Source organism: Oncorhynchus nerka, linkage group LG6 (assembly GCF_034236695.1).
Source record: "Oncorhynchus nerka isolate Pitt River linkage group LG6, Oner_Uvic_2.0, whole genome shotgun sequence".
Classification (NCBI taxonomy): Eukaryota; Metazoa; Chordata; class Actinopteri; order Salmoniformes; family Salmonidae; genus Oncorhynchus; species Oncorhynchus nerka.
The window spans coordinates 57,153,656-57,176,810 of NC_088401.1; the positions used below are offsets into that span (position 1 = coordinate 57,153,656).

Consider the following 23,155-nt stretch of genomic DNA (forward strand, 5'->3'; position numbering starts at 1 on the left):
AGACAGACACGTTTTTCCATCAGGGCAACCTTTTAATCTGAGAAGACATCTTTAAAAACCACTTCATAAGGCCATTTTGGAACTGTCTTTTTCATATTCATCATTGAAGTCATTTGTGACACTCTTTTCATTCAGCCCAGCTTACAACAATAGTGTTCTAATTTACTCATGTATATTCACTTCTTCACCACCAAAGTAAGTCAGACTTTCTCCAGTCCTGTATGTCTGACTTTTTGTGCCATTATGATGCTTAACTATTGTCATCATACATATCAACCGGGTGTGCATTTGGCAAGGATATTCTCTCTCTCTCACACACACACACACACACACACACACACACATCTAAACGAGTGGGACGCACACACACTGACTGGCCATGCTGCTGTTTGATTGGTTGGTGGGATAGTCTACTTTGTGTGCTTCAGAACATAACATGTGTTATATTCAGCTAGCTTTGACATTCCAACTCTCATAGTTTTGGATTAAACATAACACCACTTCTCACCCACCTCTGTGTTTCTGACCATGCCTTCCTAAACGTATTTGTGGCCAAAATGTTAAATTGTACCATAAAGAGATTCAAAATAAAGAAATCAAGAGGCCAGAATATCTACAAAACAAACTCAAATATAACATTCTTATCTGGCTGTAGTCATACGAAATACTGTAAAAAACAAAATGCTTAGTTTTACTACAAATGGTATCAAGGCAAAAAAACAATCAAAACAGTCCTCAATTTCAACCCCCCCCCCCCAAGACACATCATACATATTTCTATTAACAATCAGACATTACTATAGAATATCTATAATTATACCATTATACCATCTATAAATAAACCACCCCCCAGAATTTGATTTCTTGGAATTGTCCAAGTACATTAGAATTTAAGGACAAGGCACTATGACAGCGATGTGCGCTCTGGGTTATAAATGACCCTTCTGAGAACAGATCTAGGATAATCTTAACATCCCCTAGTCCTAACCTTAACCATTAGGGTCAAAAAGCCCCATTGTCTAGGGGCAACTTCATCCAACTCCAGGACGTAGATATCGGTTTGGAATTGTGTTAAGAGCGCAAAGGTTTCCCTGTGTGTTCAAATAAATAAGCCCCTCCCACCCTAAACCCATTTGGCTAGACATCTTTATAAGGTTTTTCTAGCATTCGATTGACAGAAAACATTGAACATCAAAAGGACAATCATTTAAAACTACAAACAGAGAATTTGAATAATGTATCAATAAAAAACATTGAGTGTACATTCCACAAAGAGGCTTGTGCTGTATTTGTGATTCAGAATTTCTATTTTCTTTGTGGCTTTCAACATCCTCAGTGATGTCACTTCAGCTGTCCGTCAGAGAGGATCATCACATTGGATGATGAATTCCATCAAGATCTATGACAGGCTGAAGCAGCCTTCAATCAAAACAAGCGACCAGTCTAACTCACTCACATTAACAGTTTGTCACAAAGCAAAATAAACTATATCTTCATCATCTGACCCAATAATTCTTAAAGATTTTTTTAGACATTTATATAAAACAATTAAATAAAGCTTTGGTTTTTTAGAAAACTAAAATGAAATTATAGTGGTTGAGGCATCATCACTGCAGACTAACTAATTAATGACTACTGTGGAGTGGGGATCCATTGTGATTGATTCATCCATATGATGGAGCAGGAAGTCTTAAACCACAGAGTGCCACGATTGGTCACCAGTCCATATGCGCCCTCTCAGGCACCATACTGATTGGTTAAAAAGCCTTACTTCCTTCCAGGATTATATTTTATCGCATAAATTCTCCATGTGTTAATGTACCAAAACAAATCATATTTTTATATAAGTGTTATAGAGAGAGTTTAGTACCCCGCAGTCATAATAGCATTTATGTTATACAGTCTATGGCTCACAGAGAGGCCGAGGTAAGGTTGTCCCATTCCAACACTGATCAACATCCAATATGAAAGATTGGCAGATAAAGATGGCCAGTTGCACTATAAGGATAGGAAGGTAATTGAAATACCAGTGAGCCAACACACTTCTATTCCACTATCCGACTCCATATTGACCATTGTGTGGGTGCATTTTAGTGAACATCCATCTTGAAGCCCCTCAGAGTAAGAAATTTGGAATCTGTCCAGTGGAACAATCTTCTTTCTATCATTGGCCGGGGCGGACGTCTGTCACTCAAACCGATATCTCATAGGTTGTCCCTCCGACGCCAGTCACCTTTTTCACCCCGCCCCCTGGTTTAGATGTACTGTGATTGGCCAAGCCTGGGCGAGATGTGGATCTGATTGGAAAGTCGGCGGGAAAGGGGGGGGGTGTAAGGATGCAGATGGGGTGACGGAGTGAGAGAGAAGAGGTGAGTAGATCTGAGTCAAAAATGCACTGTAATAACAAGACTTATGATAAGGTTACAAGAGTAGAAGGCTCATTGGGGCGGAGGAAAAGGGCACAGAACAGACAGGAGTGAGAAGACAGTAGCAGTAGACACAATTCAAACAGATATACATCCCACTACAGTTACACCTGAGCATAGTTCTTATACACATTAAAAACACACTCCAGCAGAAAAACTTACCGATACCAAGAGGAGAAAAAGACTCACACAGATCAGGGAGGAAGAGGGTTCACATAGATCAATCAGGGAGGAAGAGGAGTACGAAGAGTACCAGGCTTGTGGCTCAGATCTCTACTCACTGTGGAGCCTGGGTCCCTCCGATTTCGCCCCCTCCCGACAAACCACCTCCTCCCATTGGCCGAGCCTTGTGCTGGAGCCCTGCCTCTCGGGTGTAGGAGAGAGACTGCCCCAGGGAGAGGCCTCGGGGCAGGGGGGACACAGGGGGGTCAGGGGAACAGGCACGGGGGGAGGACGGGGAGGGCTGTTCAGAGACGGGAGGAAGGGGGCGAGAGGAGGCGGCACGGAGGTGTGGGTGTCTGGTGTCCTGGTGGAGGAGGTGCGGTGTCTCGGGGTGAGCAGTGTGTGGGGGAGGAGTCGGCAGGGGCGGGCTGATGGCGCGTAGGTACGCCCTGTGGGGGGAGGAGAAAGAGGCAGAGCCCTGGAGCAGCTGGCCCTCTCTCTGCTGGGCCATCTGTGCAGAGAGGAAGGGCGAGGTGTACCCCTGCAGGGCGCATCCCCGACCCCGGGGGCCGGCAAGGAGAAGGTAGTCGCCGGGGGAAACGCTGCGGGGGTGTGGTGCTTCTGGGGGGACAGCTCATGAGCAGCCGATTCAAACTCTGGGCTCTCGGACGGTGTCAGCAGGCTGTCGTAGGACAGGCTGCCATTCCGAGGTGTCTGATTGGCCAGGCTCTTGTAGCTGGTGTCGGTGGTGCCCTCTGATTGGAGCGTGCCCAGAGTATTGTGGTGCGTGTGGGCAGAGCGCATGCTGGATGAGAGGGAGCCACCGGTGGACAAGACAAGAGATGAGGGGTAGGAAGTGTACGACCGCCCCCCTAGGGAGTACCCGGAGATGCCCCCCGAGACGCCACCACCCGTCCCGCTGGTTCCCCCGGGGCCCTCGCCCCTTTCCCTTCCCCCCTTATGCACCCCCACACCTATTATCGACCCCCCATCAAGGGTGCTGGGCTCAGATCGATAGCTGGGCTGGCAACTCGACTGGAGGATGGAGGGAGAGTCCAGACTGTCCCCACGAATCATCTGGAGAGAGAGAGAGAGAGAAGAGAGAAGAGAGAGAGGTGAAGGTAATGATAGGAGAGAAGAGCAGTAAGCAACAGTGAAGGTAAAATGAAGAGCATGAAGGAGGATGGGAACGTATGTTACAAAGGGATTACTTTGAGGAGACATTCCTCAACAGAAGACAACATAGAAATGTGTACAGATCACAGTTTCTACAGAGAGCCAGCAGGGGAGGATGAAGGTCTACTGGTGCATCACATTACCAAGAACACTCACCCTGCAAAATAACATTAGGGGGGAGGGGGTCACAAGCATACACCTTTTTACAGACATAAATGGGGACACACACACGACAATAACTGAGACTTACTGATCAACTGATGGCCACTGAGTGATCAATTCAGAGTAAAAACAAAAAAAGAGGGGGATGGAGTTAAACACAAAGGAAAGAAGAAAGGCTCGGACCTCAGAGAGGGGTCTCTGCTAGTCCCACCTGAATGCCCCAGCCTTCTATAGCTGAGCTATCAACTGATTTGACCCTGTGTTTAGGAGAAGATTATAAACTAAAGGAGTAGAGCTACGTCATCTCAGGGAATGGATCTCACGATGTCGGTCATCTCAAATGTTAAAGGTCTGGACTGCGTAAGAAATGTGTCGGTATGTATACACTCCTCTCCATATGCATTTGGACAGGGTAGCTAAATTGTTACATTTGGCTCTATACTCCAGCATTATGGATTTGAGAATAAATGGTTCATATGAGGCGACAGTACAGAACTTTTATTTGAGGGTGTAACTGACAGACTTACAGGTTATGTCGTTGTTTTTTGTTTGAATTGTTTACGTGTTCACTATGCGGGGGAAATGACAAGCGGAACGACGTAGCTAATAACTGTTGTAACGGGAATTATTATTGTAGCAACACACCTTTGGAGGGAAGGCAATCCCACACTGTGTTAGCTAGGTTTTTCGTGTCTTCGGGTGTAGTTCGTAACGGTTGAAGCGTGTATGTTAGGATGGTAACGCTATAATAATTAAGGATGAAGCGTGTATGTTAGGATGGTAACGTTATAATAATTAAGGATGAAGCGTGTATGTTAGGATGGTAACGTTATAATAATTAAGGATGAAGCATGTATGTTAGGATGGTAACGTTATAATAATTAAGGATGAAGCGTGTATGTTAGGATGGTAACGCTATAATAATTAAGGATGAAGCGTGTATGTTGGGTGTATGTTAGGATGGTAACGTTATAATAATTAAGGATGAAGCGTGTATGTTAGGATGGTAACGTTATAATAATTAAGGATGAAGCGTGTATGTTAGGATGGTAACGTTATAATAATTAAGGATGAAGCGTGTATGTTAGGATGGTAACGTTATAATAATTAAGGATGAAGCATGTATGTTAGGATGGTAACGTTATAATAATTAAGGATGAAGCGTGTATGTTAGGATGGTAACGTTATAATAATTAAGGATGAAGCGTGTATGTTAGGATGGTAACGTTATAATAATTAAGGATGAAGCGTGTATGTTAGGATGGTAACGTTATAATAATTAAGGATGAAGCGTGTATGTTAGGATGGTAACGTTATAATAATTAAGGATGAAGTGTATATAAGAAGCGCAAAGTTTTGGATTTCCTCCCTTCTGTAATAAGCAGCCAATGAGGTATTCTTCCTTTATTCATGTGTTTAATCTGATACTGTTATATATCCGGCTCAACTGTTTTTATGTATGTACGCACTTCAGAGTTATATCAAGCTAATAAGTCACTCGTAAGATAAGGAGGTTGTAAGAGTGTGCTCAACTGTATTTTCATTTACTTTATAGTCCTCACGGAAGGTGATAATCCTGACTAAAACTACAGAATAAAGCCGCCAGTTAAAATCAAGGAATGGTTGTGCTCGTGGTTGCCGGAGGGAGCTACAGAGGGTATTTTCATACATGTCTTTTTTTTTACCATTTAGAAATGAATGTACTTCATATCATTTTAAGGTGTCATAAGTAGTTGGACAAAACTCACTTATAGTGTATTAAAGTAGTCTAAAGTATATTTGGCCCATATTCCTTGGACACTGACTTCATCAAGCGTGTGACGCTACAAACTTGTTGGATGCATTTACAGCTTGTTTTGGTTGTGTTTCAGATTATGTTTTGTCCAATAGCAAGTGAATTGGCAATAAAGTGCTTTAATTTCTAAACGGTAAAACAGTTATGCATGAAAATACCCTCAAATAAAAAAGGTGACATTTTGTACTGCCGCTTCATATTAAAACATATTTAATTGCAAATCCCAAAATGCTGGAGTATAGAGCCAAACGTTTTAGCTTCAGCGTCCAAATACATACAGAGTAGGGCCAGGATTGCGATACTCGTTAGTATCGTGGCAAGGAAACAAAACACAAAGCGGATTTTAAACAGCCCTAATATTGGAAACAAACATCATTATGTTGTAAACCAGAGTCACATGTATTTATTTTCCAAACTATAGCACACAATATTTTACATCCAGCAGGTTTTTAAAGGACCAAAGAGTGGTCTGCTTCGTGTTTTAATTTTTGCCATGGAAAATATATTGTGATAGTGGTATCATCACAGCCCTAATATGGAGGGGAATGCATGCGTGCGTACCTTGTTTGGGTGTGTCAGAGCTGTGTGGTTCATCTGTGGGCTGCTATAGGCCGGCCGGTACTTGTACATAGATGGAGTGGGCGGACCATCAGACAGCAAGCTGCTCTCTGATTGGAGGAAAAAAACAACAGTGTTTAAAATCTACACAACGCCGTGGGATACGGGAGTGCATGTGTGTGTTCACTGCTCACCCTCGGTGTCAGCGCGGGGCAGACCAGGGTAGCGGAGCTCCGGTTTGGGAGGAGGTGGAGGCTCTGCATCAGCTGACTGGCTCTCCATCTGCTCTAAACTGCTCTTAGACTGACAGGGACAGGAAGGAACAAGACTGTTCATACACACGAGAGATGGCTAAGAGTTTATTTTGTGTGTGTGTGTGTGCGTGTGTACCCTGGTGCTGTGGCAGTCGTTCTGGATGCCATTGTCCAGGACTTTGGCTTCTAGCTGGGCCTCGGAGAGAGGAGGGCGGAGGAAGGGAGGCTGCACCTCCGCTGTCTGTTTGCCCCGCCACCGCCCCACATACCTGACAGAGACAGCAACACACACACATGAATGACTTCCCTGAAACATACACCAACTTCATACTACATTACACAGTAGAAATATTATTATATAGATATTTAGTTAACCACCATAACAGTGAGGCTATACTGAGTTCCTTACCCCTGAGGGTCTTGTTCAACCATAAGCTGCAACAGCAGAGGAAATGAGGAGGCATGAAGGAGAGACGGTCGCTAACCTGGGAGCCTGAGCGCTACAGAGCACGTGTGAGATGTTCCTCAGACAGCCATTGGTGAAAGGGTTAACGCCGCCCCTAAACTTCCCTGTGACCTAGAGAGAGAGAGAGATGGTCTATTTTTAGATAATGTCAGCCCTCTGAGGAAAACACACCAAGACCCACACAGACAGATGTACCTGCTCGTTAGTGGTCCTACCCCGAGCTACCAGTACCATGTGGAAACCAGTAAGACCTGCTACTGGGATGAAGAAGAGGCCAGCAACACACATTGTAGCCATACTGGGAACACACAGTTAAGGACACCAACACAACAACTAGCGTGTGTGTGTGTGTGTGTATGTGTCAATAAGGATACGTGACAGCGGAGTGAACCCTGTCCAGCTGGTGCTGGTGGTGGAGGATGTAGAGCAGGCCGAAGCCGAACACACCCATGATGTGGATCGTCAGGGACAACAGGAACAGGAAAAAGTGACGGTAGTTCCTGCGCCCAATACAGTTGTTGACCCATGGGCAGTGGTGGTCAAAGTCCTGCCAGGTCACACACAGGTCAAAACAGTCACAAAAGGGTCAATAGAGGGAAAAAAATCAAAATTATAATCAAATAACTGATGTTTTTGATATTTCTACTGTTGCCACAGACAACATGTTATAACACAGTTGTCACCCGTTATACCACCTGTAGTGTGAGCTAGGTGGCAGTCTGTAGAAGTACAGGTCTGTGTGTGTGTGTGTGTTTACCTCCACACAGTTGTCACACACAGAGCAGTGTGAACAGCGGGGCGGTCTGTAGAAGTACAGGTCTGTGTGTGTGTGTGTGTTTACCTCCACACAGTTGTCACACACAGAGCAGTGTGAACAGCGGGGCGGTCTGTAGAAGTACAGGTCTGTGTGTGTGTGTGTTTACCTCCACACAGTTGTCACACACAGAGCAGTGTGAACAGCGGGGTGGTCTGTAGAAGCGGCAGCTGGAACACCACTTCATCCGGACCTGAATGCCCTTGATATCCACTGTCTTATAGAGCGGAGCGCGGAAATCATCCTCTTTATCCTCATCCTCTTCCGCTGTGAACACACACGCACAAACCTTACACACTTTCTTCACACCTAAGTCATTTATCTTTAACACTCTCCTTACCTCTGGGAAAGACCCCTGGGTCCATAAAGGTGGCCATGCAGAAGTTGGCGAGGGTGAAGAGGAAGACCACAGCGTTATAGATGGGAACGACGGAGGAGACATGCTCTGACAACCACGGACACCTGGAGGGAAAGAGAGATACAGAGATGTAACATGGAATCTAATGTGTGTGTGTGTGTGTGTATGTGTGTGCGTGCGTGTCTTACTCACGTGAAGCAGAAGAAGAGTGTGGTGGAGGCGACCAGAAAGGTGGTTGCCGCGGAGACGGGTACATAGCGGCTGGGGTGGAACCGACGGGGAGAAGAAGAGGCGGGGCCACCCACTTCTCCCCCTAGCCCCCCACTACTAAACCCCGGCATCAGAGGGAGAGAGAAAGAGAGAGGTAGAAGGGGTATATCTAAAGAGAAGTGTGGTGGACGGGTCAGAGAGAACACCTCGGTGTCCGTATGGGATAAGGGCGCATGATGGTAGAAGGGAAGGATCTTAGGGACCAGCACTTGTAATATTACACAAAGCAGCTGTTTGGGAGAAACATCTTAGAGAAAGCTAGCCAGATATTTGCACTTCAGCCAATAAAACCACTTAAAAACTAAAATAATGATTTTATAGTAAAGTCTACACCTTTGTTTACATGTGTGTATAACTTTGCAGGTATATATTAGACTATATAACTTTTACACATCTTAAAAACGTTACACTATTATACAAAAATAATTGCGACTCTTAGAAATATTTCTATATGGCTTCATGTAACCTTATTTGGTTCAACAATATAAATAAATCAACAAAATCTCTCCTGTGTAGCGCAACAAAGACCCACAAGGACACACACAACGAACTGCTTGAACAACCACTTTCTGACCTGGTGAGACAACAAACCAACCCTCCACAGGCATTGAACACTAACTTGCTATAACGCCTCAGCTATTACTCAGTGCTTGAGTGTTAACAGTTGTCCATTTACAAATTCTGGTAAGGGAAATGTGGGGCAGAAATGAGGAGGTAGTAACAGGACATCCTATGAAACAGCAGAACAGGGTTCTCTAGCAGAGCAGTGACCATCGACTGAACTCTGGTCTTAGAAAAGGTGTATCTAGGCACTGAAATGTGTCTTTGTGAGATAGCGGAAAGTGCGACAGAATGCTTGCAAAGGGGAGAGTTCAAGGCTCTATATCCTGCGGAGGCAGCAACGGTTGAGACAAACAAAAATCTCAACTTTAAGCCAGTCTTAAAGCTGCCCAGCAAAAATACACTTGCAGCTTTTTCAAACATTAAAACTTGTACACAAAAGCTATTTAAAATGTTGTATCCACTATTTCAGTACTCCGTCAATATGAAAGAATGGTGAGATCAGTCTTGTTGGGTCAACTGGACCAATTAGCTGTTTATCTAGCGGTTTTGTTCAGTCTGTGACAATGCAGGTCAAATCAATTCATCCCAAACAGGGCCTAAATCTGTGTCGCCATGGTTTCGCCGTAAACATGCCTCTTTTCCCATGATCCCTTTGAAATGGAGCCACGCAGAAAGAAGAATAAGCCACTCAGACAACTGCGGGTCCTCTTCTTTCTCGCCCTCTTTATTTCTTCGCACACACTCAAGTGTTCTGTCACACACCGTCGTTGTCTATTAGGCCAATCGGAGGGCACCTCCTGAAACAGAAAGAAATGGAGAGCATGTTACACAACTACTAGATTACATCATTAACCAACACTACAAACTTCAACCATTAGTAATTACACACACACACAAACCTCACACCATCACTAACACAAATGCAGCCATGAAAAACATAGTAGTGGTGCAAGGTATGACAATAATTCTTTACATACTGTAGCTAGTTGTTGCAAGCCAGAGCAGAATTGTGCATGTCTCGGGAGTGGCAGGTTGTGTGTTGAAACCTGACCATTTTGTCAACTCTACTCCATTTTCTTTTTACAACACTGACTAACCAGGAAAAGGGTGTGTCTAAAAGCATCTTTCTTCCTTACACACAAACACAACCTTTCTCTCACACACACACACACACACACACACAGGTATTCATAACAGAACCTCCTATCCACACAGATCTCATGTAACACCTGAGGGAAAAGTCCTGTTCCATTAGAACACTGAAAACAGATCTTAGGTAATAGAGAGCAATAGTAATGGCGTGTTTTTGTAGGCCCTAACGGAGGCTAACTCTGCCATGGCTTGTTGGCCAAAGCCTACAAAGCCTGGTAAACACAGGCTTAGGAGATCTTATACATTTTGTTCTGAGAATCTTCATCAGCTAACATCACTTTGCAAATAAGGATGCATAAGCACATAAAGGCTTCACATAAAGGCTTCATAATTCATACATGTTATGTTAACTGTCTGATATTATCTCATAGAACAAAATGAACACAAACATGAGGTTTCATTTCCATTTTTCTAGGACTACAAACTGGCTAGCTTATAGGTGCATTTTATGGTATAATGATCAAACTCGGTAAACTAATACTATAGTAGATAGCTTAAGGAACATTGAAGATTGGAGGCAGTCTGGGGAGCCTGTCAGTCAACCAGGGTGGCCATTTTAAAGAAATGGCTGCCAGTCAGACCCCATTTAGTCAACTAGTTGATTGTTCGGTCGATAGGCTGTTGGTCAAGCAGTAGCAACAATTTATTTTTGAATTTCATGGTGTACAAGACACCAGTCTGATTGGCGCCTGTCTGAGTGGACTGATCCATTGTGGAGGCCGTGGGGATGGCGCAGTCCATCACCAAGACATGTGCTACTGAAATTGTATATGGTTATATTACGTAAAAACAATGGTGCAACACTAATAAAAATTATATTTTATAACAAATGCACCTTCTCCCGCATTGGATAGCGGTCATTCTGAACGAATCAGTGCGCTGTTGAATTGGAACCTAGTCCATGTTGCTATGTGCATAATAGCAACGTTATCCAGCATATTGGTGTTGAGAACAATGCGACGGAGGCAGCAGCTGAGTTAGGAGAAGAGAAAACAGCACTTGCCTTAATTGTCTTAGCATAGTGAGGAGAGAGGAAACCCCAACTTAATTAGGTCTATAATCAATAGCCTAACTGTTTATATATCCTGGCTTTAGAAAACTTTAAGCATCAGCAACCACATGGCGGATAAACAATTATACAAATGTGGCTGTTTTTCCATCTTTTCTATGCTGTAAAGGCTTTACACTTTTGTTGTTGTTTGTGAGAGCAAAATTGAAAGATTGTTCTAATACTTTTATTGCATCAAATGGTTGTTGTATGCAACAGAAGAGAGTATTTTGTTAACTATTGCGTGTGTCTGTTCCACTGAGGATGGGCCTCTGGGAGATAAATATCCTCCGTCAGTATTACGATGTCTTTTCGGTGATAAAAACTAAAGAGCATTCCAGAGTATGAGTTAATGTTTCTGTTCTATACTGTACCAGGGAGAGATGGTTCCAGTTTGGAGTCGGAGGGACAGACACTGGTCTCTACAATCAAAACTGTTGACACAGCAGATACTGTCTGCTATGTATTAGTGCGCGATGAGACAAGGATATCCCTGCCGGCCAAACCCTCCATAACCCGGATAACGTGGGCCAATTATGCGCCGCCGCCATGGGCCTCCCGGTCGCGGCCGGCTGCGACAGAGCCTGGGCTCGAACCCAGAACCTCTGGTGGCACCTGGGACGCCCTACATACGTAAGTTTTGAGTTGGTATCTTTAATGGATAATTTGATAAAGATTAGATTTAAGCATTATTAAACTGTCTACAAAGTCTGGGCAATTGTGCTCTAGAAACTGATTGGAGTGTGTCCACTTTTGGTTAACTTACCCTGACGATGTTACTATAACTAACGTTTTAACAGCTTGCTTAGTTCAAATTGAAAGACTAATTTATTCAACATAAATAGCGAGGCAATTTCGATGTAACACATTGTCTGTTGCCTAAATGGTCTGCTGGAATAACATATTGAGAATGGAGTCATATTTAAATAACTGAATCAAAGAAGAGACAGTTAACTAAATCTAATGAATTCTAATAATAGCAGATAGGTAATTGCAATAGAGTTGTGCCCACCGAAATGTGATTTGATTTTGGATTGACTGATGTATTTTATAAAGTCACCTTCATGGTATTTTTTAACCGAAGAGAAGTTTAAAGTTTTTTTTAATCAAAAGTACTGAGTGGAGGGGGAGCCTGGCCATTATGAATCTTGAATACAAGTTTCATGAATATTGTTGCTTGGTTTTATTGTTTAGGAACTCAGTGAATTTCTGCAGGAAGTTAATGTATTCTAACTAATCTGCTTCTTTTCCATTTGTACAATGCCGGTCATTAAAGATTGCAGTTTGAGTGTGAGTCCCTTAGCCACTTGATTTTTTTTACATGGAAGTGCAAATTAATCACTAGTTGTGTAGTCTAATGGCAGGGTATTCAGATTTGAAGGAAGCTCTCACAGTCGTCAAACAGATTGAATAAAGGTGATTTTCCTTATGGGATCTATACAGTCACCTCTCATGGTAGACCTTGTGGTTTGGGTTTTCTGTTTAACAAAAGTACTGAGTGGAGGGGGAGCCTGGCCATTTAGAATCTTGAATACAAGACATGAGTCAGTGTATTGTAAAATATTTTTACCAATTTAGGAGCTCATGCTTTCTGAGGATGTAACAGTGATGATGGCTATTGGGCTTCTTATCAAGCACTTTGAGAGCCTGTTTTCAGACAGACTGAATGGGTTTTAATGTTGTAAAGCAAACTTGGGCCCAACTAGTCAAGTAGTATAATAAGTGGGGGAGTATCAGATTTGAAGTACAGTTTTACTACCTCTGTCGTCAAACAATTTCGTATGTATTGGAAATTAACTAGGTTAAATTTGGTTATTTGAGTTAGTCCCTTTTTCACCTGGACTTTTTAAAATACTTGTCACCTGACCATTACAGTAGTGAGTTGGAATCTTTGTATGACCACTTTGTCACCTGGACCATTTGAGCTACCACCTGGAGCTTGTTGACCCCTGACACTTTGTCATCTGGACCATTCAGTGGCACTTTGTCAGTTGTCCTCTTTGTCCCTGAGCCACTTTGGAACATGCAGACTGTTTTTGTTTTTTTTTTTACATTGAGATGCAAACATGAGTCCCTGAGCCACTTTGTCACCTGGACCATTACAGTAGTGAGTCCCTGAGCCACTTTGTCACCTGGACCATTACAGTAGTGAGTCCCTGAGCCACTTTGTCACCTGGACCATTACAGTAGTGAGTCCCTGCCAGCCACATTTTGTCACCTGGACCATTACAGTAGTGAGTCCCTGAGCCACTTTGTCACCTGGACCATTACAGTGAGTGAGTCACCCCTGAGCCACTTTGTCACCTGGACCATTACAGTAGTGAGTCCTGAGCCACTTTGTCACCTGGACCATTACAGTAGTGAGTCCCTGAGCCACTTTGTCACCTGGACCATTACAGTAGTGAGTCCCTGAGCCACTTTGTCACCTGGACCATTACAGTAGTGAGTCCCTGAGCCACTTTGTCACCTGGACCATTACAGTAGTGAGTCCCTGAGCCACTTTGTCACCTGGACCATTACAGTAGTGAGTCACCCTGAGCCACTTTGTCACCTGGACCATTACAGTAGTGAGTCCCTGAGCCACTTTGTCACCTGGACCATTACAGTAGTGAGTCCCTGAGCCACTTTGTCACCTGGACCATTACAGTAGTGAGTCCCTGAGCCACTTTGTCACCTGGACCATTACAGTAGTGAGTCCCTGAGCCACTTTGTCACCTGGACCATTACAGTAGTGAGTCCCTGAGCCACTTTGTCACCTGGACCATCACCTGGACAGTAGTGAGTCCCTGAGCCACTTTGTCACCTGGACCATTACAGTAGTGAGTCCCTGAGCCACTTTGTCACCTGGACCATTACAGTAGTGAGTCCCTGAGCCACTTTGTCACCTGGACCATTACAGTAGTGAGTCCCTGAGTCCCACTTTGTCACCTGGACCATTACAGTAGTGAGTCCCTGAGCCACTTTGTCACCTGGACCATTACAGTAGTGAGTCCCTGAGCCACTTTGTCACCTGGACCATTACAGTAGTGAGTCACTGAGCCACTTTGTCACCTGGACCATTACAGTAGTGAGTCCCTGAGCCACTTTGTCACCTGGACCATTACAGTAGTGAGTCCCTGAGCCACTTTGTCACCTGGACCATTACAGTAGTGAGTCCCTGAGCCACTTTGTCACCTGGACCATTACAGTAGTGAGTCCCTGAGCCACTTTGTCACCTGGACCATTACAGTAGTGAGTCCCTGAGCCACTTTGTCACCTGGACCATTACAGTAGTGAGTCCCTGAGCCACTTTGTCACCTGGACCATTACAGTAGTGAGTCCCTGAGCCACTTTGTAACCTGGACCATTACAGTAGTGAGTCACTGAGCCACTTTGTAACCTGGACCATTACAGTAGTGAGTCACTGAGCCACTTTGTAACCTGGACCATTACAGTAGTGAGTTCTTGTGTAGCTTGTTGTTTGCTCTTTGCATGCACATATATCACTGTATCATCTGCATACATTGGAACTTCAGACCCTGTACAGACAGAAGGTACATCATTAAAGCTGAACAGTATTGACCTTTGGGGCATGCCAACATCGTAGCCAAGAGTGGGAAAAAGTTAGTTTTGACTATTATGCTGATGAGACAGCACCAACTTTTTAAAGGTTTTAGATTTGTTAAACAACAGGTTTATATTTTTACTAACTTTATGCAACAGGTTGAAATGATTAGATTACTGGAAAGGGGTTGTGGGTTTCTTTATTGGTTATTGTTTATTTTAGCTGTCAATTTCATTTACTGAAATACTGTATTATCTGATGTGTTTCTTCCGGGACTGATGGAAGTCACCTACAGTATGTATGTTAAGGGAGACATAGGAGAACACGTCTCTAACAACTTTTTATTAAATATCATGGATTCCTTACGCTGAGTTATTTACTACAGAGGGGGAAACAATTACATTTAGAGGGGTAACAGGAACAATCTAAGGCGAAACAGCGATCACATCATTTGTTGGAAATTGGTCTAGTAACGATACCAGGATAATTATGTCTAAGGGTAGCGCATGTTAGATTAAGCACATATAAACATTGAGGAAGTTTAAAACTAATGATTAGTGATTTGAGGGAGTACAGTGGACTTATCATTATTATCAGGTTTTGTTTGTAGTTAAAACTTTTGGTTTGCTGAATCGGTGTAGAGTGAATGCTGACAAAATGTTTTGTGTTTTTTTCTGGGAGAATGTGGGTTTTCTGTCTCTCTTTGAAATGTTTCCTGGGGCTATAATCTTGGGAAGAGTGAGTGAGATTAAGGCTGTAAAATACCATATGATATAAGGCCTGGCCATTTTTTGTTTGTTTTTACCTTAAAGTTTGCAAATACCCACACACAAAACACTTGACTATTTGTTGGTGTTTTTAAAATACTATGTTTGATGTGTGTTCTATTTCCTTCGGTTTTCGTGAGTTTTCCATTTGTTTTAGTGCCAAGGTATCTTAAAGGTGCACACACATGGAATTTTCAGAAGTTTTTCATTTTCTGAGTTTGAATTAAACACGTGAATTATTTTGATAAAAAGGAATGTACTGGAAACCTGCGAAACAACATGTATGAAATGTTTGACTGTTTTTCATTCATTTGTGTAATATAGTAAGAAACACTTCTTTGAAGGGTTTGTATGACCTCTGACATGACTGTCCATTGTGGTTTGATCACCCTCATTGGAAACCCATTTGCACAATGAATTTAAGGTAATTTGTAACACTGATTTAAAGGTATTTTGTAATATTGATAATTATGATGAAGTTTATAGTTCTTAGCCATATTTGTAATTTGGACCAATGTGAAGAAGGAGAGGGCGTTGCCTTTGACTAAGGGTAGGCTGCCTTAAGTTTATTTTCCTATGACCATATGGGCACAATTATTTTTTCTTTATGGAGTTCTTAAGAGTAGTGATTTGAATTTGATTTGTTTTTTGTAATTTTTAAATTTACCAGTAGTGTTTATTTACACATTACTCATATGGGGAGTTGTGTCACAAATGGGGGAGGGAACAGTCCTCTGAGGTTTTGGATTGAAGTTTACACACCTTGAGTGATGTGTAGGAGTGTATGAAGTGATGTGTGAAGGAGTGTATTGTTGCGTTGTTTGTTCTGTTCTATTCCCGATGGGTTCGAGGTCTAACTTCCTGATCCCGTGGCTCTGCGATAGAGTCGACAGTGTGATGGGGAGTATAAGCCAAATTGAAAGAATAATGTGTTGTTATTCTCCTTGACATATGTTTAGAAATTTGTATTAAGAATAATTGGTAAAATTTATAATTTATCATATAGATTAATGAACTGAACTAAACTGTTGTTCTGATCCGTCCTCTCGAGGTTATCATGAAAAGTGACATCAGACGGTATCTTAATGCATGGAAGAGATAATTGGACCGAACAGTGTGTGTACCTCAAACCCCCTCTAACTGGCTGAAGAAGAGCGACAAAGGCGTTGAATACGGCCCTGTCCACGCCACTTCTACCGAGAGAAATGAGTCCAAGCCAGAAACCGGTGTACAGCATCCGATCTAAGCTATCAACTGCTTTTCTCTCATGACTTTTCTCAGGAGTGTGAGAGGAGTCCACGCGGAGTGGGCATGGGGAGAAATCTGTTCTAAACTTCTCTTATGTTTCTGGTAGACGAAAGGACAAGACATAAATGGGTGGTAAAGGCGATGGCGGCTCAGGTGAGACATTGAAATTGGGACATTATCATGGCCATCCACTGTAAAGCTATCTGAAGTCAACGAAAAGGACGCCAGAAGAATACATTTCACTTTAACCAGGAGTCACACTACCTGGATTTGTCTAACAAGCTATGCTAATTTTAGTTTCTGGGATGGAAATAGTAATTTCCACCATACCATGCTGCTCCATTGGAGTGTGATGGATAACTAAAGCTTATTTTATTCAACTCCATTGTTGCATGCACTGCACTATGCATTAAATATGTGCTTTTCAATGTCTTTGAAGATATAGCTTTGAATCTCAAACTGTATGCATTTTGTGTTTTTCTTCATGGGTTCGTGCAGGTGACTGTGTATCATAACCTATGCAGACAAATTGCGAGTGTGCTTAGAAAATATGTTGGAGGTTGAAATGGGAGACAGTGCTAAGTTTCTTGGAAGGAGGCTGAGGCAGTGCTATAGCAGCTGGTCACGTGCAGGAACCCATATAATATTACCGGTATCCTTCATACAAATCTTAACCTTGTGACCCATTCTATATCTGTTGTTCATCATGTAGGTTGAAAGGGGTGTATCTTGGCTATAAAATACCTTTGTACTTTTGTCTCGGGGCTCTCAACAAATCAAGTGTGATTTGTCGACCAGCCATTGCTATTGCAAAGCTCTCACTAATAAAGATTCAGTTTAAGTTTAACTCTGACCTGTGTGATAGGTTTGTCTCTCCTCATTTGATAATACAGAAATTAACCACCATGTGTTATTATTACTTAAAATTTATTTAGTGTTGTTTACACTCTTTACTTCAATACTTGTATAGGCTACTGTATCAATCATTCATCCGTACATGTCATCACACAGCATATGAGTCATTCATGTTTTGAAATGCAATCAAGCATGTTATAAAATAATGCGACCCTTGAATAATTAGCGTTAACAATAAGTAAACTGTTCCATTTCGGAAATTGCATTCACAAATGAATGTGACTGTTTAGTCTTTGCTGCAATAAAGGCTTTACAAGACTCTCTGGTAGGCTCATAATCAAACCAGTTGCCGTGATAAGTCATTTAGACTTTTACTTTGTGTGAAAGCTGAAAGGTCTAAAAAGTATTTTGTTAAAATAGGTTAAACGTCGCTCTGCTGAACACACACACATGCATACTGATGCCACACAAACTCACTGACCACATTACACTGTTACTGTCCATCTATCCTGTTGCCTAGTGAGTTCACCCCTACCCTACCTATAAGTACATACAGTGCACCTTCACTTTGCTACATTACAGCCTCATTCTAAAATGGATCAAATAAAATAAATCTTTAATCTACACACACCACACAATACCCCATAATAACGAAACGAAAACAGGTTTAGATTTCTTTTGCAAATGTATAAAAAGTACAAAACAGAAATAAGTATTCAGACCCTTTGCTAGGAGACTCTAAATTGAGCTCATGTGCATCCCGTTTCCATTGATCATCCTTGAGCTGTTTCTATGACTTGACTGGAGTCCACCTGTGGTAAATTCAATTGATTGGACCCGATTTGGAAAGGCACACACCTGTCTATGTAAGGTCCCACAGTTGACAGTGCATGTCAGAACAAAAACCAAGCTATGAGGTGGAAGGAATTGTCCATAGGGCTCCGAGACAAGATTGTGAAGTTGCACAGATCTGGGGAAGGGTACAAAAAAAAATGTCTGCAGCATTAAAGGTCCCCAAGAACAAAGAGGCCGCCGTCATTCTTAAATGGAAGAAGTTTGGAACCACCAAGACTCTTTCTAGAGCTGGCAGCCTGGCCAAACTGAGCAATCGGGGGAGAAGGGCCTTGGTCAGGGAGGTGACCAAGAACCCGATGGTCACTCTGACAGAGCTCCAGAGTTCCTCTGTGGAGATGTGAGAACCTTCCAGAAGGACAACCATCTCTGCAGCACTCCACTAGTCAGGTCTTTATGGTAGTGGCCAGACGGAAGCCACTCCTCAGTAAAAGACACGAAAGCCTGCTTGGAGTTCGCCAAGAATGTCAAGTGTCACATCTGGAGGAAGCCTGGCACCATCCCTACAGTGAAGCATGGTGGGGGCAGCATCATGCTGTGTGGATGTTTTTCAGTGGCAGGGACTGGGAGATTAGTCAGGATCGAGGAAAAGATGAAAGGAGCAAGGTACAGAGATCCTTGATGAAAACCTGCTCATGACCTCAGACTGGAGGCAAATGTTCACCTTCCAACAGGACTACGACCCTAAGCACACAGCCAAGATGGTGCAGGAGTGGCTTCGGGACAAGTCTCCATGTGCTTGAGTGGCCCAGCCAGAGTTCAGACTTGAACCCAATCGAACATCTCTGGAGAGACCTGAAAATAGCTGTGCAGCAATGCTCCCCATCCGACCTGAGAGCTTGAGGGCCTGCAGAGAAGAATGGGAGAAACTCCCCAAATACAGGTGTGCCAAGCTTGTAGCATCATACCCTCGAGGCTGTAATTGCTGCCAAAGGTGATTTATTCCTCGAGTCACTATTTCTATTATCTTTAACTCTGCATTGTTGGAAAAGGACCTGTAAGTAAGCATTTCACTGTTCGTAAACAAAATGTGTAGACTAAGCATGTGACAAATAAAACTCATTTGATTGGCTTGACGTGTTGCGAGGCATCACTGATTTACACAGGGTTCCGACCCCTCTTTAGCTCAATTCTGCCATGAAAGCTGGTTTGCAACAAGGCTAGGCTGTATGCACCAATTAATTATGGAGATATGGCCAAGTGAATCTAGTCCAATATGGCCACATGCAGCTGGTTGGCAGCCATAAAATAAATGGCTGTCAGGGAGGTAATGGACAAAATCAGTGATGCACTATAGCCAAAAGTACTTCTTTTGACATGCCCTAGCAGTGTGTGAAATCAAAGTCAACCATTTTTTCCCCACGTAGTCGCTGTCCGTGATTCAACCCCCAATCACGGCCGGATGTGATGCAGCCTAGATTCGAACCAGGTACTGCAGTGACCCCTCTTTGCACAATCGGGAGCCCTTATGGTCAGAAATATTGTCTATATGATTTGTGTGGTTTATTTAGTAGGTAGATAACATTAGTCATTTTGATATTGTTTGTAATGGTAACACCCTTTTCTTCTAACAGAAAATCCAAATGACAGCAGCCATTTTATTAAAATGGCCACCCTTGTTGAATGATAGGCTTCCCAGACTGCCTCCAACCTTTAAAAGGTTCCTTAAGGTATTTAGTATTTGTGTACCAAGTTCACTAATTGTATCATAAAATGCACGATTGAGTATATTTTGTTCTTATGCGCTGGACTATATGTAACCTGAGCACCACAATCTTCAACAACCCACCTAGTTGGCGAAAAACTCTACACCCCCTATGACAGAGGTGCAAAGGTACATACCGATACAATCAACACCTGACATACAAATACAAAATCTGTATATAATCTATTCAAAGTGAACACCGCCCATATTAGCACCAGAACAGCCCTACCTTCTCTACACACTGTTTGTATCTGTGAAAGAAAGGCTGCTGGAGGTTGATGAACGAAGGTATGTGCCCCACTCAATTAGCAGACGACTAATAATCTTTGTAACACACAGTAAATCTCCCCTTCTTCAATGGCTGTTAAATCCTGAAATCTCCCCGTTCAGAGTACCCTGACTCTACTCCAGTCAGTGTCAGGCCATTGTCACGTTAACTAGCAAGCCATCTTTTTCAGCATTGCCGTACACCTGACCATAATCACATTTCCAAACATACTGACTGTGACTGACGTCGAGTCTGACAGACAGCACCTCTCTTCTATCAAGTCTGTTCGATTACATGTTCCATCAATGTTAAACACAGCTAGATAACGTTGGACTCAGCCGTGTATGCTAGGTAACTAGCTATCAAGATATTGTACTTGTCCAAACCTGCAAATGTAACAAAATGACAAGAGGCTAATATAACGTATTGAGCGCCGTTGTGAAACTGCAAGAAATCCAATGCACTAACGTTAGCTAGCTAGCTAACTTAAACCAAGGCAGGGTAAGTTTGTTTGATCACCGCTTGAGACAGTACAACTATAAACTGTCAGTTAAATTAGCTACTTAGATATTATTGGAAGAAGCAGTTCACCAAACAAGCCATACCTGACGTCCAGGGCTGGTGTTTTCAAGTACTTAAGAGTGCGTTTCGGTCCCGCGGCTAATTGCTAGTATGCTAGGCCAATGTTGGAATCCCGGAACTGCCCTCGCTCCATTAATTTGGGACATTTGTCCAATCAGTGATTGAGATTAGCGTCATTCCCGGTGAGTCTGCGCTCCTTGTTCTATCTGTGGAGTCGGTGTGGCCTTGGGCGGGGATTACAGACATATTTTGAAAGCTTTCAACATGCCAGAGGTCGCTCGGGACAGTGGTCCCGTTATCTAAAGCAGGTTACAGCTTTGCAACAGAGGCACATCTACAATAGTCTGTCTGAGTACCAGGCTGTATAGCTATCATTCCACTCCTGTCATTTGCGAGAGACTGGCCTTTCAACGTTTAATATCTAGCTATGCATCCTGATTTCCAACGGATTTGCTCATTGGTTGTTGGAAATAACATTAATAGTTTACATGGCAACATGTGAAGCCTAGAAAATAGAATTAGCATTATAACCCCCCCCCCCCACACACACACACACACAAAATGTAGCTGTTTAACCATGCAAGTTGTTGTATTTTGAGGCTTAAAATCAAAGTGAATACGTTTTGTGATTGGAATTGCAGTATGTCCTATAGGGCGGAGCACAATTGTCCCAGCGTCGTCCGGCTTAGGGGAGGGGAGGCCCGGGGTAGGCCGTCATTGTAAATAAGAATTTGACTTGCCTATTTAAATAAGTCTAAATAAATACAAATGCACAGTGCCTTCAGAAAGTATTCAGACCCCATGAATTATTCCACATTTTATTGTGTTACAGCCTGAATTCAAAATTAATCAAATATTTTTTTCCCTCGCCTATCTACACACACTACCCCATAATGACAAAGTGAAAACATGTTTTTAGACATTTGCAAATGTATTGAAAATGAAATACATAAATATCTTATTTACATAAGTATTCACACCCCTGAGTCAATACAGGTCATCTACAAGGTTGCTAGGTAAAGCCCCGCCTTATCTCAGCTCACTGGTCACCATAGCAGCACCCACCCGAAGCACACGCTCCAGCAGGTATATTTCACTGGTCACCCCCAAAGCCAATTCCTCCTTCAGCCGCCTTTCCTTCCAGTTCTCTGCTCCCAATTACTGGAAGGAACTGCAAAAAAATCACTGAAGCTGGAGACTCATATCTCCCTCACTAGCTTTAAGCACCAGCTGTCAGAGCAGCTCACAGATCACTGCACCTGTACATAGCCAATCTCTAAATAGCCCATCCAACTACGTTATCACCATATTGTTATTTATTTTATTCATTTTGCTCCTTTGCACCCCAGTATCGCTACTTGCACACTCATCTTCTGCACATCTATCACCCCAGTGTTTAATTTGCCATACTGTAATCATTTTGCCACAATGGCCTATTTATTGCCTCACCCCCCTTATCCTACCTCATTTGCACACACTGTATATAGACATTCTCTATTGTATTATTGACTGTATGTTTGTTTATTCCATGTGTAACTCTGTGTTGTTGGTTGTCTTGCACTGCTTTGCTTTATCTTGACCAGGTCGCAGTTGTAAATTAGAACTTGTTCTCAACTAGCATACCTGATTAAATAAAAAAAAATACATGTTAGAATCACCTTTGACAACGATTACAGCTGTGAGTCTCTAAAAGCTTTGCACCCCTGGATTGTACAATATTTGCACATTTATTATTTTTTTAATTCTTCAAGCTGTCAGGTTGGTTGTTGATCATTGCTAGACAGCCATTTTCAACTATTGCCATAATTTTCAAGCCAACTTAACTCATACAGTGGGGCAAAAAAGTAGTTAGTCAGCCACCAATTGTGCAAGTTCTCCCACTTAAAAAGATGAGAGAGGCCTGTAATTTTCATCATAGGTACACTTCAACTATGACAGACAAAATGAGAAAAAAAATCCAGAAAATCACATTGTAGGATGTTTTTATGAATTTATTTGCAAATTATAGTGGAAAATAAGTATTTGGTCAATAACAAAAGTTTATCTCAATACATTGTTATATACCCTTTGTTGGCAATAACAGAGGTCAAACGTTTTCTGTAAGTCTTCACAATGTTTTCACACACTGT

The 23,155-nt window shown here is 42.7% G+C and overlaps 1 protein-coding gene across 1 annotated transcript; it reads right to left on the reverse strand.

Moving 5' to 3' along the window:
- Positions 1 to 11: 11 nt before the first annotated feature.
- On the reverse strand, positions 12 to 21,313 carry LOC115130717 (palmitoyltransferase ZDHHC5-B-like). Its single transcript, XM_029662110.2, is given in 13 exon segments — positions 12 to 2,297; positions 2,708 to 3,137; positions 3,140 to 3,665; positions 6,283 to 6,389; positions 6,474 to 6,582; positions 6,670 to 6,802; positions 7,019 to 7,110; positions 7,195 to 7,297; positions 7,374 to 7,546; positions 7,923 to 8,080; positions 8,154 to 8,275; positions 8,364 to 9,802; positions 21,050 to 21,313. Coding segments are annotated over 12 exon segments (2,208 nt in total). The 5' UTR covers positions 8,513 to 9,802; positions 21,050 to 21,313; the 3' UTR covers positions 12 to 2,191.
- Positions 21,314 to 23,155: the final 1,842 nt, after the last annotated feature.